This window comes from Drosophila ananassae, chromosome 2R (assembly GCF_017639315.1).
Source record: "Drosophila ananassae strain 14024-0371.13 chromosome 2R, ASM1763931v2, whole genome shotgun sequence".
In the NCBI taxonomy this organism is placed as follows: Eukaryota; Metazoa; Arthropoda; class Insecta; order Diptera; family Drosophilidae; genus Drosophila; species Drosophila ananassae.
The window spans coordinates 16426990-16441699 of NC_057928.1; the positions used below are offsets into that span (position 1 = coordinate 16426990).

General features: G+C 39.0%; 1 protein-coding gene across 11 annotated transcripts in view; it reads left to right on the forward strand.

Annotated features, from left to right (window-relative positions):
• The window catches only part of LOC6506783 (hepatic leukemia factor), a 53778-nt gene that overhangs the window by 23172 nt on the left and 15896 nt on the right, over positions 1–14710 (forward strand). For 2 of the 11 annotated variants that reach the window (XM_032454694.2, XM_014909417.3), the window contains exon 1: positions 11596–14200. The exons of 6 other annotated variants lie outside the window; for them this stretch is intronic. In XM_032454694.2, coding sequence (XP_032310585.1) covers positions 13036–14200 — 1165 coding nt within the window. In that variant the 5' untranslated portion in view covers positions 11596–13035. Of the gene's footprint in view, positions 1–11593; positions 14201–14710 lie in introns of those variants that run through there. 3 more of the 11 variants (XM_001957211.4, XM_032454696.2, XM_032454695.2) reach the window with 3 other exon arrangements.

Sequence of the window (14710 nt, forward strand, 5' to 3'; positions counted from 1 at the left end):
CTCCCCTTGGATCCATACTATATATGCACTTCTCATTCTGCAATATCTCGTGCATTCGCTTTTGTCAAATGACATTTCTATTTCTTCTAGTAACTCATACATAGCCATCGGCTGATACATATTCGTGTGTTGCCAGGAGGGTCTATATAACCCTACCCCTCTCCTCCTCCTCCTCTACATAGTATGCCACTAATGTGGCGTACGTTTTTTGGCCAACACTTTATCAAGATGGCAGACGCCTTGGCTTTTAGCCAGAAGTGCACACAAAACTACAACATTCTACCAAAAAGCCAAAAGCCAAAATGAAAACGGGTAGCAGCACACCTTGAGCTGGCCGAGAAGGGACTGATGTTATTACCAAAAAAGTTTAAGCCTCTTAGTTGGCTCAATTATTTAAATGAAATTATGACTAGAAATTTTTTAAAAAACCAACCCTCGAAAAAAATAAATAAAAGAAACACTGATGAGTCATACGCTTTTATTTCGGGCTTTGTTAACAGATTTGTTTTCCTTTTTGGAATTATTTATCTTGGCGCAATTTTTCATGGCAGAAGTGGCCGAGAGGAGAAGCTCTTCAGATTTTTTGTCGCTAAATCAGCCAACCCCCTTTTAAAAGTTGGCCAACTGGGCGACAACATGTGCCATTTGTCTTAACCTTCAAGAACATTTAGACGTCATTCATCTCTCATAATTTTTCGTGTGCTTTTCTTTGACTTTTTGTTATTCTTCTCGCCTATAGATGTTTTTCGAGATTGGAATTGGGGTGTATCCTTACCACCCAAGAGAAAAATTTTCCTAAACGAGTTTAATGATTCTTGTTCCGGGGTTTCCTGGCAATTGCGAAAATTCCCAGGCCAAAAGACAAATATTCTCTTAGGGTGGATCCCTGTTTCTGTTTTCTTCTTTTTTTTTTTGCCTTTTGTTTCTACTTTTGGCCATAAAACTTTCCGATTGTCGACCGTCAAGGACGTTGATAAGATTGAACACAACCATTGAGGGGAAGTTCTTAATTTGTATAATGTTTTTGACTTTAAAATATGCATAGGTAATGTTTATGGAAGGAAATTAAAAACAATGTATATTTTTTGGTACAAAGTTCTCAAGAAATTAAATTCGAAATGGTATTCTGGGGAATCATTGAACTAGAACTTTGTCGGCCACATTTCATAAATCACTGCGTGACGCAGTTCGAGCGGAAAGTGTCCCTGACTAATATCTATATCGTGTCTATAGTCTCCGACTTAATCCGCCATCAAAAATATGTGTCAACAGAGCCCCAAATAAATTCCACAAAATTCATAAAAAAGCTAAGCGAGAAACCGCTTAACATAAAATAATAAAAATTCCAAAATGAACATTAGATAAATAAAATGAAAATCAAAATTGAAATATTCACTCAAGTGCAATAAAGTGAGAAAATTTGTGGTTTGATTGTCTTGATTGCAGTCATCAACCGCCGGCATATTACACTATACTAACTATACTACTATATAGATAGTATATATACTAACATGTATATAATGTTCGTGTAGGTATTGTTATAGATATGGACATTATACAATACCAGGAGAATGCCAGGCCGCCTCCTGGCATGGGGCCAATAAATTAGGCTGAGCAAATGAAAATGAACAATGAAAAAAGCTACACACACAACCCGAGATTTCTAGATGTTGTGAACAATAAAGGTTGATCTGTGGACAAGGTGTTGCATTTCCACACACTGCCACACAAACACAAAAAGTGGCAACAATGTCACCCGAATTATTAGAGAGATTTTAATCCAGTATGTCTACTTATTGGCCATCTGATTTATTTTTCTTTAGGGGGGAAGGGGAGACACGTTTATGGACAATCAATTTGAGGCAGATAATCACTTTGGGCAACAATGTCTGTAGGCTTGTATCACTAATTTATGGGTTTCGTGTGCCTTTATTGGCGTTACTGGGTTTCTGGTCAATGGATCGTAAATAATCCCCGATTCGAGTGCCTCTCGATAGTTGGGTGTAGCCGTCTGGATTTTTTTTTCTTCACTTTTTGTTATCAGCTATCAGTTTTTGCTTTTTTAGTTTAGCCAAGTTTTTATGGCCTCTTTTATGGGTTATATATATTTAAAGTGATGGATTGGGATTTCGGACATAATCAGAAATTAATTTATGACCACAGAGAAGATTAAAAAATTTTCAAAAATAAGATGTATAAGATTATACCAAAATAAAATTTGATTTAAAATATATATAGAAATCTGGGTATACCTAGTTTTTGGTTCATAATTTTTCCTCTCAATAGGTTTATTTTTCGTTCAAATATTTAAATATAACTTGCACAACGTTTTCTGCTGTAAGCCAATAGTATTTGCATCGAGAATCTCTTGGGTAAATACGATTTAAGTTCATTGGAATGACTTTCGCATTTACATCCTCATAGATCCAGCTCTAGACTCACATTGTTCTTGGCCATAATAGTGGCTGTCAGTTCTGACACCTCGATATATGTAATATTTGCCCAGTCAGGCCCGCGCCGCTTATCTCATTGTGGGCTTTGCCGCGGGGAATTCAGCCTGACTTGATGACTACTTTGTCTATTTACCCTATTCGCCAGATTAAAGTGTCACGAGTGTTCCACAATGTTCACTGGTCGCCCTGGTCGCCCTGGTCGCCCTGGTCGCCCTGGCCGCCTCTTGGCCGTCCCAGCTCCTCCTTTTCATCTCCTCTCGGGCCCCTCGGGTCTCGTTGTCAATTTGCGTTTATTAGATGCACACGACAGAGAGCGGGGCTTGAGCCATGGATACCTGGTGGGTCAGGTGGCTGCACTGGAAGGAAAACTATCTCAGCTAGTTTTTGATATAGGTAGAGTTTGTGTTTTATAAAATGGTTAATATATTTATGGAATTAATCTATGGTAATGCCAAACATCTCTCTGATTAGTCTTTAAATAAATGTTTTTAAGAACTACATCTTGAAAGAAAGTAGAGATATTTATTTTTACTATCTATTCTTACATCAGTTCGTTTAAATAGCAATTATACACTTTATACGAATTATTGCAAAGATCTCATAAGAACCTCTTTTTGAAAATTATGATTGTTCTGAAATAAAAGGTATTATTAAAAGAAAATCATTTATTTTAGAAGAGCCAAAAATGAAACTTTTTAAAACAAACATCGAAGTATTTTTTGGCTAAATTTATTTAAAAAAAATAATTATTTTCTTGTAAAATCTAAAAGGATTTACTTAGAATGTTCTGCTATTTAACTAGTATAAGTCTTTAAAAGCTCATTTAAATATTAAAAGAAAATTAAATCAAAACCAAAAACCCCTTTAAGATTAAAACTTAAAGATTAATTTCACACTTGAATTATTTTCTCTGTGAGAGAAGAGAGTGGGTGGTTGGGTGTGTGGTCCAGATGAGCCAGGTGAAAAAGGTGTGGAGCGCTGGGGGTCACAGCTGGTGGACTCATCTGTATGTATGGACGTGAACAGCAGCTCTCGAGAGCAGCAAGGCGTGCTCAACTATTTCGCTTCCAAGACCTGCCCCCCTCCCTGCCCCACGCCCCATATATACCTCCCCCTACAAAATAGCCCCTTTTCTGCTACACACATGCTTTTTATTCAATTAACACGCCGAGAAGAGGCGAGCTGAGAGACATGCATTAATTTGAGCCAACAACAGCAGCAACACAACGAGCTGAGGCAGCTGCCAAAAAATTGACTTAATTTGTTAGGGAAACAAAGAGGTGCGCGGGGAGGTGGGGGCAACATCATGAGCGGTGCCACAAAAAAAGAGGAGGGAGTTGGGTGGTGGTGGAGCGGTGGCGGACGGGTTCTAATCAAATAGCAATCGACATATTCTGTTAATTAGCTTAGCAAATAAAAAAGGAACTCTTACTTTTTTTGCCTTGACGAGCGCCATAATAATGTAAATTGCCAGGCTTTTAAAATAAAATTTAAGAGAAGGAAATTAAACCCAAAAAAGTAGCCGACTATAAACCATACCCTTACATAAAAATATAAAAAAAATTTCAACATACAAAAAAGGTTCTTTAAAGCTTAGATTTATTTTAAAACTTGACTTTACTTTATGACAAATATTTGAACAACAACTAGAGGGTCAAAGTTCAATTGCCCAGAGCTAGTAACTTCCCATGGCCTGGGTATCAAAAAGTGAGATGCAAACGCATTCGTCAAGTGGCCACTAAAAAAAAGGAAGACGAAAATTCAAATTGAAAGAGCTGCTGCAAAAAAATGAAAGAAAATTTGCATAAGAGACTGCGAAACGGTTTTGATGAAAGTCGATTCATGGCTGGCCTTTCGGAGGGAGGATGAAGGAAATTGTGGGGCTGTTGCGGATGCAGATGGGTTGCGACGGGGGCTATCTGGGGGGTGGGTGTATGGTGTATGCCCCACTCAATTCATTGAAAGAAACAAAAAAGAAACACTGACGGACAAAAAACACTTAAAGCAGCAATGAGAGCAGCAGTAGCGACAATGTTGGACCCAGAACGATAACTAAAAAAAAAAAAAGAAAAAGGAGAAAGAAAAGGAGGAAAAACAAAAGGGAAAACTGTAAAATGAAAATGCCACCCACCAGACCACCTAACGTCCTTCAACCACCTACAGTTTTCCATCAGTCTGGTGTCGCTTCATGGTTTGCTTCATTAAAAATTGGTTTTCATTTCAATTAAGTTGCGGTTTGGTTGGCCAATGCCGGAAAATGCCAGGAAAATCAAAGCAATTGTTGGCTTTTCGTATAAAAGAATAAAGGGAAATGCCTGTGGGGCGAAAGAAAAGTGTTTGAGGACGAAAATGTTGGTTTTCCGTTGCCAGCGAAGCCTTTTTCGCGCCTTTATACATACTGTTCTCTAAGAGAAAAGGATTCCCAATTAAATGAATAAATCAAGCAATTAAAAATATTGATTGTGTGCCGGAAAGCCACCTAAATAAAATACCAATTTCAACTAATTTGCTGGCTAATTAATTTCTAGTTGGCTAAAAAGATTCATGGGATTTATGGGGCCAACAGCGAAATATAAAAGTATTTTGAGGGAAAAAAATAACATTTTTCCCGGGCCAAACAGCCGAATAGCCAACTGGGAAAATGGTCTAATGGGAAAAAGTCCGCCCACTCGAAAGTAAATACAATACACCTGCGCCACGCCAAGGAAAATAAAACTTTGCAATAAAAACTTTAAAGATGGAATGGAGGCTGAATGAGATCTGTCTGTGGACGAATATCTTTTCTGAATTATTTCTCGAAAAAATTTCTGCCAAATATGAAACACAATTTTCTGGCCACGGCAGATGGTTTGGGAAATTCAATTTTTGCCTTTGATCAAAAATGAAATTGCATTTGGAGAGGGGGTAGTAAGGGAATGGATGGGGGAGTAGATCTATTACTATGAAATATTACAACTGGGCGAACAGGGCGTATGTGGAATGTGGCTTCCTCTAATCATCTGCCAAATGGCAAAAATATGTTTGCTATCTTAATGAGCTAATAAAAATGCACAACACCCATTTTTCCCACAGCTATATCAATAAAAACATTATATTTGTTTTTAATATTATTTATTTTTTTTTTTTGCATTTAAGTGTTCACATTTTTCTTGGCAATTGCAATTATTGTCGGGGCCGATGTTGTTAATTACTTGGAAAAGTGTCAAAAAAGAACAGTGTGATGAAAATAGTCTCGCACCAAGAATGTGCATATTTTTTTTCGATACATTTTGGCAAATGAATTTTATGTTTCAATTGATTGCCATTTGGCTTTCAGGGCACTTTCTTACCTTTTGTCATGTTTTCCTTGTAGACATTTTTTTTCAGAAATGAACATTCATGTTTTTCTTGATTGGGATTCTAGGTTTTTTTTCTGTGAATAAAGTTCAACATTTTTCGAAAATATCTTTAAAAATTTTACATAAATTTTCCTTCCTCTTATTTGTCTGTATTTTAATTAAGATTTTCTCTTATTCTCTTTACAGGTGAGTTTGCCAAATTATAGATTTATATTTTTTGCTTTGACTTGAAACTTGAAAGGGTGAGTAATTTTTAATGAAAGATGATTATAGCCAGTGGGGAATTTTATTAGAAATATGCAATCATACGAGGCTATAGAAGTCAGATGACTTAATGTTTGAGAGATAATGTCAAGATGTTATAGTTGAATATTAAAATTTATGTATGATGGAACTAGTACTCCTAGAAATTACAATTTTAAAGGCCGTCATGTACACATTTACTTGCCTTTTGCCCAACATTACGTTTCCACTTTCAACTTTATATGCTAACCGACAGCTTAGTTAATTAACACTCGTCGGCAATTACAAAAAAAAGAATTGAGAAAAAAAATGAAAAAGTGGAAAACAACAACAATAAATAGCTCAATTAACGCCACTCACAGGGGGCGAAATGTAGTGGAGCGTGGGGCATGAGGGATGTGTAGATGCAGCGGCAACAAAATTTTTACTAGTACGAAGTAGTTTTCATGTGACCGACAATTTGAAAACCCGGTTACATCATTTCTGACAACAAAGGGTTAATTTCCATTACGGGCTTATTGAGAGCGAAACGCAGGAAACTGTCATTGAGTAAGTTTTTTGTGGAAACAATTTGTTCGATCATCACATGAAATAATACCGCCTCCGAGTACAAGCACAAAAATATATCCCCACTGTATGTGTTATATTTAAATATGAAAATTATATTTTTAGTTGTTAGGGCGTAAATTGAGTAAAACAGACTCGCGTGGAAAATGCCTTTGATTTTCCGTTTTTACACATTTAGAACTGTCAGAAGACAAAGTGTCTAGAAATTCCTTCGCTTCTGACAAAAAACTACATGAAATGGAATCTGAATACAAAAATACGTTTAAATACAAATGTGTATATGTATCCAAAGAGACTACAACTTTCTTGATGTTTAATATATTGGGATTTGGCTTTAAAGCAGCTGCCTTATTTTAGTTTTTTGGACAGACTTCTAAAGTCTTAGAGTTGAAATCCAATTTGTTTTTTCAATTCTCGAAAGCGCCCTCTGGCGTCTGTTACTGACAACCATTGCAACCATTGACATTTTCTGAATGAATCGCGTTTAAAAATAAACACAAAAAACTATTTTAATTCATGCCTATCAAATAATGTTCTCGCTCTGTTTGGCTTAAATTGGGTTAAGTGTGGAGAGATGTACTAAGTGGTGGTATTTTAATGTTTTAAACAATTAATAAAACTAGATCTGACTAGTTATTACTATGAGGAATGGAAATTTACCTCTACCAGAGGTTTTTAAATTATCTAAAGTGAATCATAAATTTTAAATTTTAATCTTAAAAAATTCTAAAAAGATATTTTAATTTGAGCAAATTAATGAACTTGTAATGCATAAATTTTTATTAAGATTTTTCAACCTTTAGAGTAAAGTATATGTAAATGGCCCATTTCCTTATAATTACTAGAGTTTTGGTATAAACATCTATTTTTTGCACCAAATATTTGTATTAAAATTTAATTAGTATTAATTCACTTCTAAATGAGTCACTTTATTGTATTGCCCTTTATATTCAAAAATTTATTTTTGTTTTCCTATTGAAAGCTTAAAAAAATCTTCAAAGAAAGTATACTGTTCGCACCACTGTGCTTGAAAGCTTTGGACTTTTGGCGCCTTCTGGCGGCTACCTTGTTGAAACTGAAACCCAAAGCTTAGCCCCCCAGAAAGCTTCGAGTTTGCTTTCGTTCTCTTTGGAGCCCGCGCTCTCTCAGTGTCAGTTCCAGTTCAGCGCCAGTTTTGTTTTTTTTTTGTTTTTTTTGCAGGCAACTTGTCTGGCAGTCGACTGGGAAGCCACCCCCCTGGCCACCCCCGCCAAAGCCTGACGCCCACCCGCCCCCAGCAGACTATTCAAACATTTTAGCTCATCATCGGGCGGGAAACTGGTGGCTGGAACACGTGCACAGAGTGTCGTTTATTAAGCGTTTCCCTGGACATTGCTCATACGCCGCGTTGACAATTAAATCGAATTTTTCGCTGATTTAGCCCATGACTATAATTCGAATTGAAATAAAATTCCACCCCGTTGTACCTGTTTGTTTCTTGCTTTGCTCTCACCTTTTTCATCTCCAGCTCGCTCTGACGACGCTCTGGCGGGGTCACATGTTTGGCCAGGCGACGTCAGCAGCAGGGCTGCGATTTCTTTTCAGCTTTTTTTGTTTCTACTCGAATTTCAAGTCCAAAGTGCCAGGTGATAGGACCAGAAACATGGGGTTTCGCCCCCCCTCAATACCGCTCCTCCTCTACGCCCCTCAATCTCTCCTCAATTACGTAAATCAATTTCCGATTGCTAAACTTCAACTTTGTACTAGTTGATTTCACCTGATTTCCTTAGCCACGGCTGGTGTCTGGTCGTGGAGATATTCTAAAGTTTATTGGCTTATAGTGTGGGTTGATAGTGCTGGAGTAGATTGCGGCGGGCGAACCAACCGGTATTGGCCAGGTCTTCCACTGATAAGCAGCCCGCCTATTAATTTTTATTTCCCGCTAACTTGTTCTAATAAAACCATTAAACTTTGGCTATTTTAATTAAGGTAGGAATGTCGTTTCGATAAAAAAGGGGTTTAGATTTGGTTATAAATATTTTAAATTCTAAATGAATAAGGTTCTATAAAGAGAGTGTTTTAGGATCATAGTTATAAAAGAGAAATATACTGACCTATTCCAATGTAAAAAAAAGTCCCCTCTTGATTAAAATTCATAGAAAACTTATATAATTTCTTGATTATTTCCAATTAAAAATCAAGCTCTTAAAGTTAATTATTTTAAGCAAATATTTTAGGCCCAGAAACTAGCCCTTTCAGCCCTTTTTTCGCTACCATTTTAGCCGCTCTATCTAGGTCAACTGGTTGCGGGCCTTTAATAAGCCAGTCGAGCTGTCGTAAAAAGCGTTTAAACATTTCAGCATTTCTAAATAATTATTTAGCAAAATGTTAATTTACGACCTGGTGCACTAAACACGTGTATAATGACTCGAACGTCGCCATACCAGAGCTCACTCCCTCCGGCCCAACTCCCGCCCAGCTGCGAACTTGGCCAGCAGAACCCTAGACGGGTCTCGTAGACAAAGTAAACAGGAAAGTGTCTGATTGAGGCTGTGATTGAATGGCCAAGATGCAAAATTTCCACAACAACTTCCACGCCCTCTAACAATCGCAATTGCAACAATTACTTTGTTTACTTTCTGTTTCTATTCCGCTGACCGCTTCCGATATTTATTCTGCACAATTTATTTTATTTTCATTTCTGTGCATACAGTTGTTCCTATTATTTTTGTATATTTTTTGTTGTTGTTGTTGTTGTTCCTTAGATGCAAGTGTGTGTGAGTCATTGATTCGATCTGAGTGTGTGTGGTTGTGTGTGTGATGGTTTAAATTGCTATTTATAAACCCGAGAACGGGGAAACCAACAACGTCTTCAACATCGTCTCGTTTGGATTTGTTTTTGTGAGTTCTCCCGCTCTCTCAGGGCTCATTCATCCGTCGAAGCGCCAGTTGGTATGGCATATGTGTGTGTGTATCTGTGTCTCTTGTATCTGTGAGGGCGCGTACTCACAGTATAATCACAAGCACTCACACACACCCATATCCAACTGCAAACAGGGGCCGGCGCACGTGGTAGCGAAACGTGATAACACAAAATACAACAACTGCCAACAAAACAAACAGAAAACCTGACAACGCCGCACCACCGCTGCCTTCGCCGACTGCACTGCCAGCGTCGACAGCGCCATCAACGCCAGCGCCAGCAGAGCTGCGATTTTCGCCCCCGTTTTTTTTTCGCCTGTTGCTCCGATTGGCTCAAAGCTAGCCGATTGCTCGGCATATAAGCCTGGCCAATAGCAGGCCCCAGCCACACATCCTTCTGCCATTGGCAGGAGCCGAGTCCCGTTTTCGGGACACGAAGTTTAAAATTATGACTTGTTGCTCTGCTTTTCCGTCTTTTCCGAAGGGGCGATCTTAAAATAGTTGCACCGAACCACAGGGCGTATACTTGATGCCCTGGGAAGCAGGCAACTAAAGCATGATTTTCACTCCGATTGTGCGGCTATTTCAGTTGAAGGGTTTTAAGGGTGACTAAGTTTTTCAAGTGCCATAAAGGTATATTGTTTTCAAATAATAGAAAAGGTTAAAACGGTTACTGGGAGGGTGGAATTCGAATATTGAAGGCTATATTCTGGGCAGGGCTTTCAGTTTTATGATGAATAAAAATGAGAATGAAGGCTTTTATTGGATAAGGTTTCATATTATTATATAGTTTATATAATAAGAGCTTAAAATATAATAAAGATTTGAAAATTACTCATATTTGAAATAAAAACTGAAACCCGGACTTTGCAAAAACCCCAAGAGAATTCCACGACCTAGGCCAAAAATAAAAAAAAAAACTCATTTATTCATTAATTAAAATATAATGGCGTATGTTAATAATTGCAATAGAATAGTCTAAGCATATCTAACAAATTCCAAGAAAATTTCATGACCTACGGCAATTGGTTTGCGATTTTAAGTGCACGTCGTTGTCGTCGATATCGAGTATACGCCCTGTGGACTATACTACGCAGTCCCTTGGTATTTACCGATCCACTCCAAAAAAATACCAAAACCCCCTCGAATAATACTCCCCCAGGCCTCCACTCTCTGCTTTCTGGAGGGATCTGCTTACTTCCAATGACGCAGCGTTAATTAGTTGGTGGCACAGAGAGGCAGTCTGGACGAGCACATTACGCATACGTCACGTGTTGCAGACGCATCAGTGCCGAATAAGCCGAATATTAGCCACGCACTTGTCATTTGATGGCGGGGATACATATGTACTTATTGGTGGTATGGTGGGCTATACCGGTGGCATGGTGTGTCCATTGTAACTGTAAAGGGGAAACCACTGAGACAGAGACAACGAGAGAGAGAGAAGAGTCTGGAATTTTCGCGATGTGAGGTTGTATCTTCATTTGTTTTCTATCTACCGGTGGGCCTACAACTATACTGTATCTGTATCTATATCTGTGTGATTGTATCTGTTAGTATGCCAACTGCAAGCGCACCGCAACGTGCACTTCTCTCCCGCTGGCTCTCACTCTCTCAATTAAGTTGGCGGTGTGTGTGTGGCCGGTGTGTCCGCAACACGTGCTTAGAACTGTGCTAGACAGTGGGCTTTGGGTCATATTGAAATCCGCGTGACTTTGCGCCGACAGCGCTGTCAGCGTCGCTGTCGCTGCGACGCCTCCTCTGGCTACCCTTCAGCCTACCCCCGGGTAATATATATAAATATATTTCTTTAAACAAATGTAGTATAGGTGCACAAATAAATATTTTTTAGTGATAAAAACGGCAGAAAAACAATTATTACAAGCGGGGGAGAGGACACTGCCGCTGCCGCCCTTTACGTAAGGCGACTTACTTGCAGAAAATTGCAATTTTTTAGCTGGCTGTGGGAGAGAGTGCTGGCAGCGCCGGCGACCGCGACTGCGACTGCGACTGCGACTGCGACTGTGGCAGAGGCAGAGGCAGGCCAGAGACGGACACCGAGACCGAGAAAATCGGCTCGGCCGGCATTCTGTCTCATCGCGTTCTCATGTGAAAATCGTCGTTGGTCGTTCCGTGTTTCCTTGTCGAGCGGGAAAAGCCATATTCCACCAGCTACTCAAGGAAAAACAAAACAAATTAATTGAAATTGATTCCGATTTCGATTTCTCAAAGCAATAATTAAATTGCAAAAAAGGAAAAAAGTTCTAATCGAACTTTATGAAAATATTTTTCAAGTGAAAAAATAATTGTGAAATACAACCAGTGATTGTGTGTGAAATATAAATATTTTGAAAAAATAAAGAGTGTTTCCAAACGGATATATACAAATTGGAAGAAAAAGGAAAAATAGATCAATCTCGAAAGAGAGAGAGATCTTCTATATATCTCATCCAGCGGCGCCAAAGTTACGGATCCAATTCCCAAACAGTTTAATTTAATTTTAATTTTTCTACAAAACAACAAAACCCAGAAAGAATACCCGAAAACAAAAAACCAAATGCAAAATACGATCTCATTTCTAAGCAGCAACAAAATCTGAGAATAAGAAAAGGTATTCCTTCCACAAAAGGCTGAGAGATGAATCACAACCGTCCGAGAATCTACAAATAATTCAATTGATTTGGCAAATAAGAATTTACTTTGTTTTTCCAAAAAGTTTTTCCTAAAAGTAACTAATTGATAAATAATTGTATTTAAAAAAAAAACTAATCACGTAAAGCCTTCTTATTATTAAAATTAATTGAACTACAAGAAAGAGCAATATATATATGAACAATACATACAATGCCTTTTCTTATTCCCTATCTTCTTCATGATCATTAATAAAAAATAATGGAGGAAACTAAATAAAAATCACACAAAAATAGACGCAAACAAAGTGCATTTCATGGGCAAACGAAAAACAAGCACATCGACTAACCAACCAGAAGCCATTATCAGTCACACTATCACTATCACTATCACTATCAAATACTCAAATACTCGAATACCTGTTCGTCACTCATCCTCAATTGCTTCCTTGTACTGAATCATTTAAAACATTTTCCACCCCTCGATCACCTGTTCATTAGCGACAACAAATTGGCTATCAATTGGCTTTAAAAAATGTGAAAAAAATACGCGACAAAAAAGTGGTCAACACTAATCTGGGTTTTCAAATGAAAGCACAATATTTTCAGATGTGGGCGATTTAAAAGGGCACCACCCAAAGACCCAAAGATTAAATTCTACAAAAAATATAACAAACTAATAATAAAATAATCAAGAAAGTGAACAAAATCAGTGCTTTTCGTGGAGAGACAATGCGCACAACTTTTGGTCGAGGCCCAAAGTTCATTCTGCTCAGCAGCAAGTTCAACCACGTCCAGCACAAGGAGGTGATCACCTAAGTCACCCCAATAACTCACTCGAACCCAGTGAAAGACCCAGTGAAGATCCTTGACCCAGAAAGAGAACCCCAGTGAGAAGACAATATGTCGTCGGACACCAATTCCTGTACCAGTTTCTTCGCCCAGGAGCATGCCAATGCCACCTTATCGCAGTATTTCCAGCAACTCAACTCTCAGGTGGCAGCGGCTGTCACTAACAGCGGCGGCAGCAGCAACAGCAGCAGCAGCAACAACGGCAGCGGTGGCGGCAATAACCACAACAACAGTGGCAACAACAGCAGCAGCGGCAACAGCGACAGCGGCAACGACGGCAGCATGACAGGATCTTCGGCCAATTTGGATAATCATCGCAGCAGCGTGAGCAGCAATGATTCAGGAAAGAGCAGTGCCGGAGGTGGCAGTGGTGGGTCCAGTGGCGTGTGGGCCTTGCAACAGCAGCAACAGGCGGCATTGCACCACCACCAGCAACAACAGCAGCAGCAACAGCAGCAACAACAGCAGCAGCACCAACAGCACTTGCAGCAACAGCAGCAGCACGCACATCACCAGCATGTAGCTGCCGTGTTGCAGCAGCAGCAGCAACAGCAGCAACCGCATGCACTCCATCAGCAGCATGGACAGCAGCAACATCATGGCCATAACCAGCACCAGCACCATTCCCACCAGCAGCAGCAGCAGCAACAACAGCAGCAGCAACACCATCACCAACAACAACACGCTCAGCAGCAGCAACATCACGCCGCCCAACTGGCCCACACACTCTCCTCCGCGGCCGTTGCCGCCGCCGCCGCTTCCACCAACAACGGCAACAACAACAGCAACAACACCAACCCGCACTCGATCTTCGGCAGCGGCAACTTCCACTACAAGACCAACAACTCGTGGACCCTGCCGACGCTGGCGTACCAAAGGATCTACCAGGAGAACCAGCACTATCAGCGCAACTCCTTCATGGATCCCCAGAGCAATGCCGCGGTGGCAGCAGCAGCGGCTGTTGCAAGTGGAGCTCAGAATTCTGCAGCGAATCCCGGGGGCAACAATAATCCCTCTGTGGGCGGGCAAAATGGTAACGGTCCAAATCCCGGACAAAACAATAGTGGTAGCAACAACAACAACAGTAACAATAATAATAACAACAATGTATCCTCCGTGCAACATGTGGCAAATGCTGTGGCAGCTGCGGTAATCGCCAATGAGCATCAGAATCATTTGAACAGCCTCAAGGCGCGATTTCAGCCATCGAGTTCAGGTGAGATGATGGAGAGATTTTGGGTTTTAGAGAAAGGGAGGTCGTATATTTTAATTATAATTTAAATCTATAGACAGTTAATTACTTTAATTGTTAGTTTTAATAGTTTAATAAATTAAATTCTTTTAGAGGGATTAATTTTGTCTTATATCATAAACCCATAGTCTGAAAATATCATTTCCAAGAAGAAACTAAACTCAAAAATCAATGGTGACCTTTATTTATGGTTTCTGGAAAGAAAGAAATATTTATTGTGAAATTTCAGTATATAGATTTATAGATTTTCAATTTAAATAAAGAATAAATATGTCACCTAATGATGTATATTTAAATATTTCCCGGAATTCATTATCAAAAAACTTTTTCCTAAAAGATTTAGGCAGTAAGTCTTTATTTTCCCTTCAAATATGCATAAAAAATGTTCATAATCTTTCGCTAAAAAATGTATTATTTTTCAATTATTATTTTCTTATAAATTCTAAAGTTCAAAGTCCCTATTGGCCCTTTGTG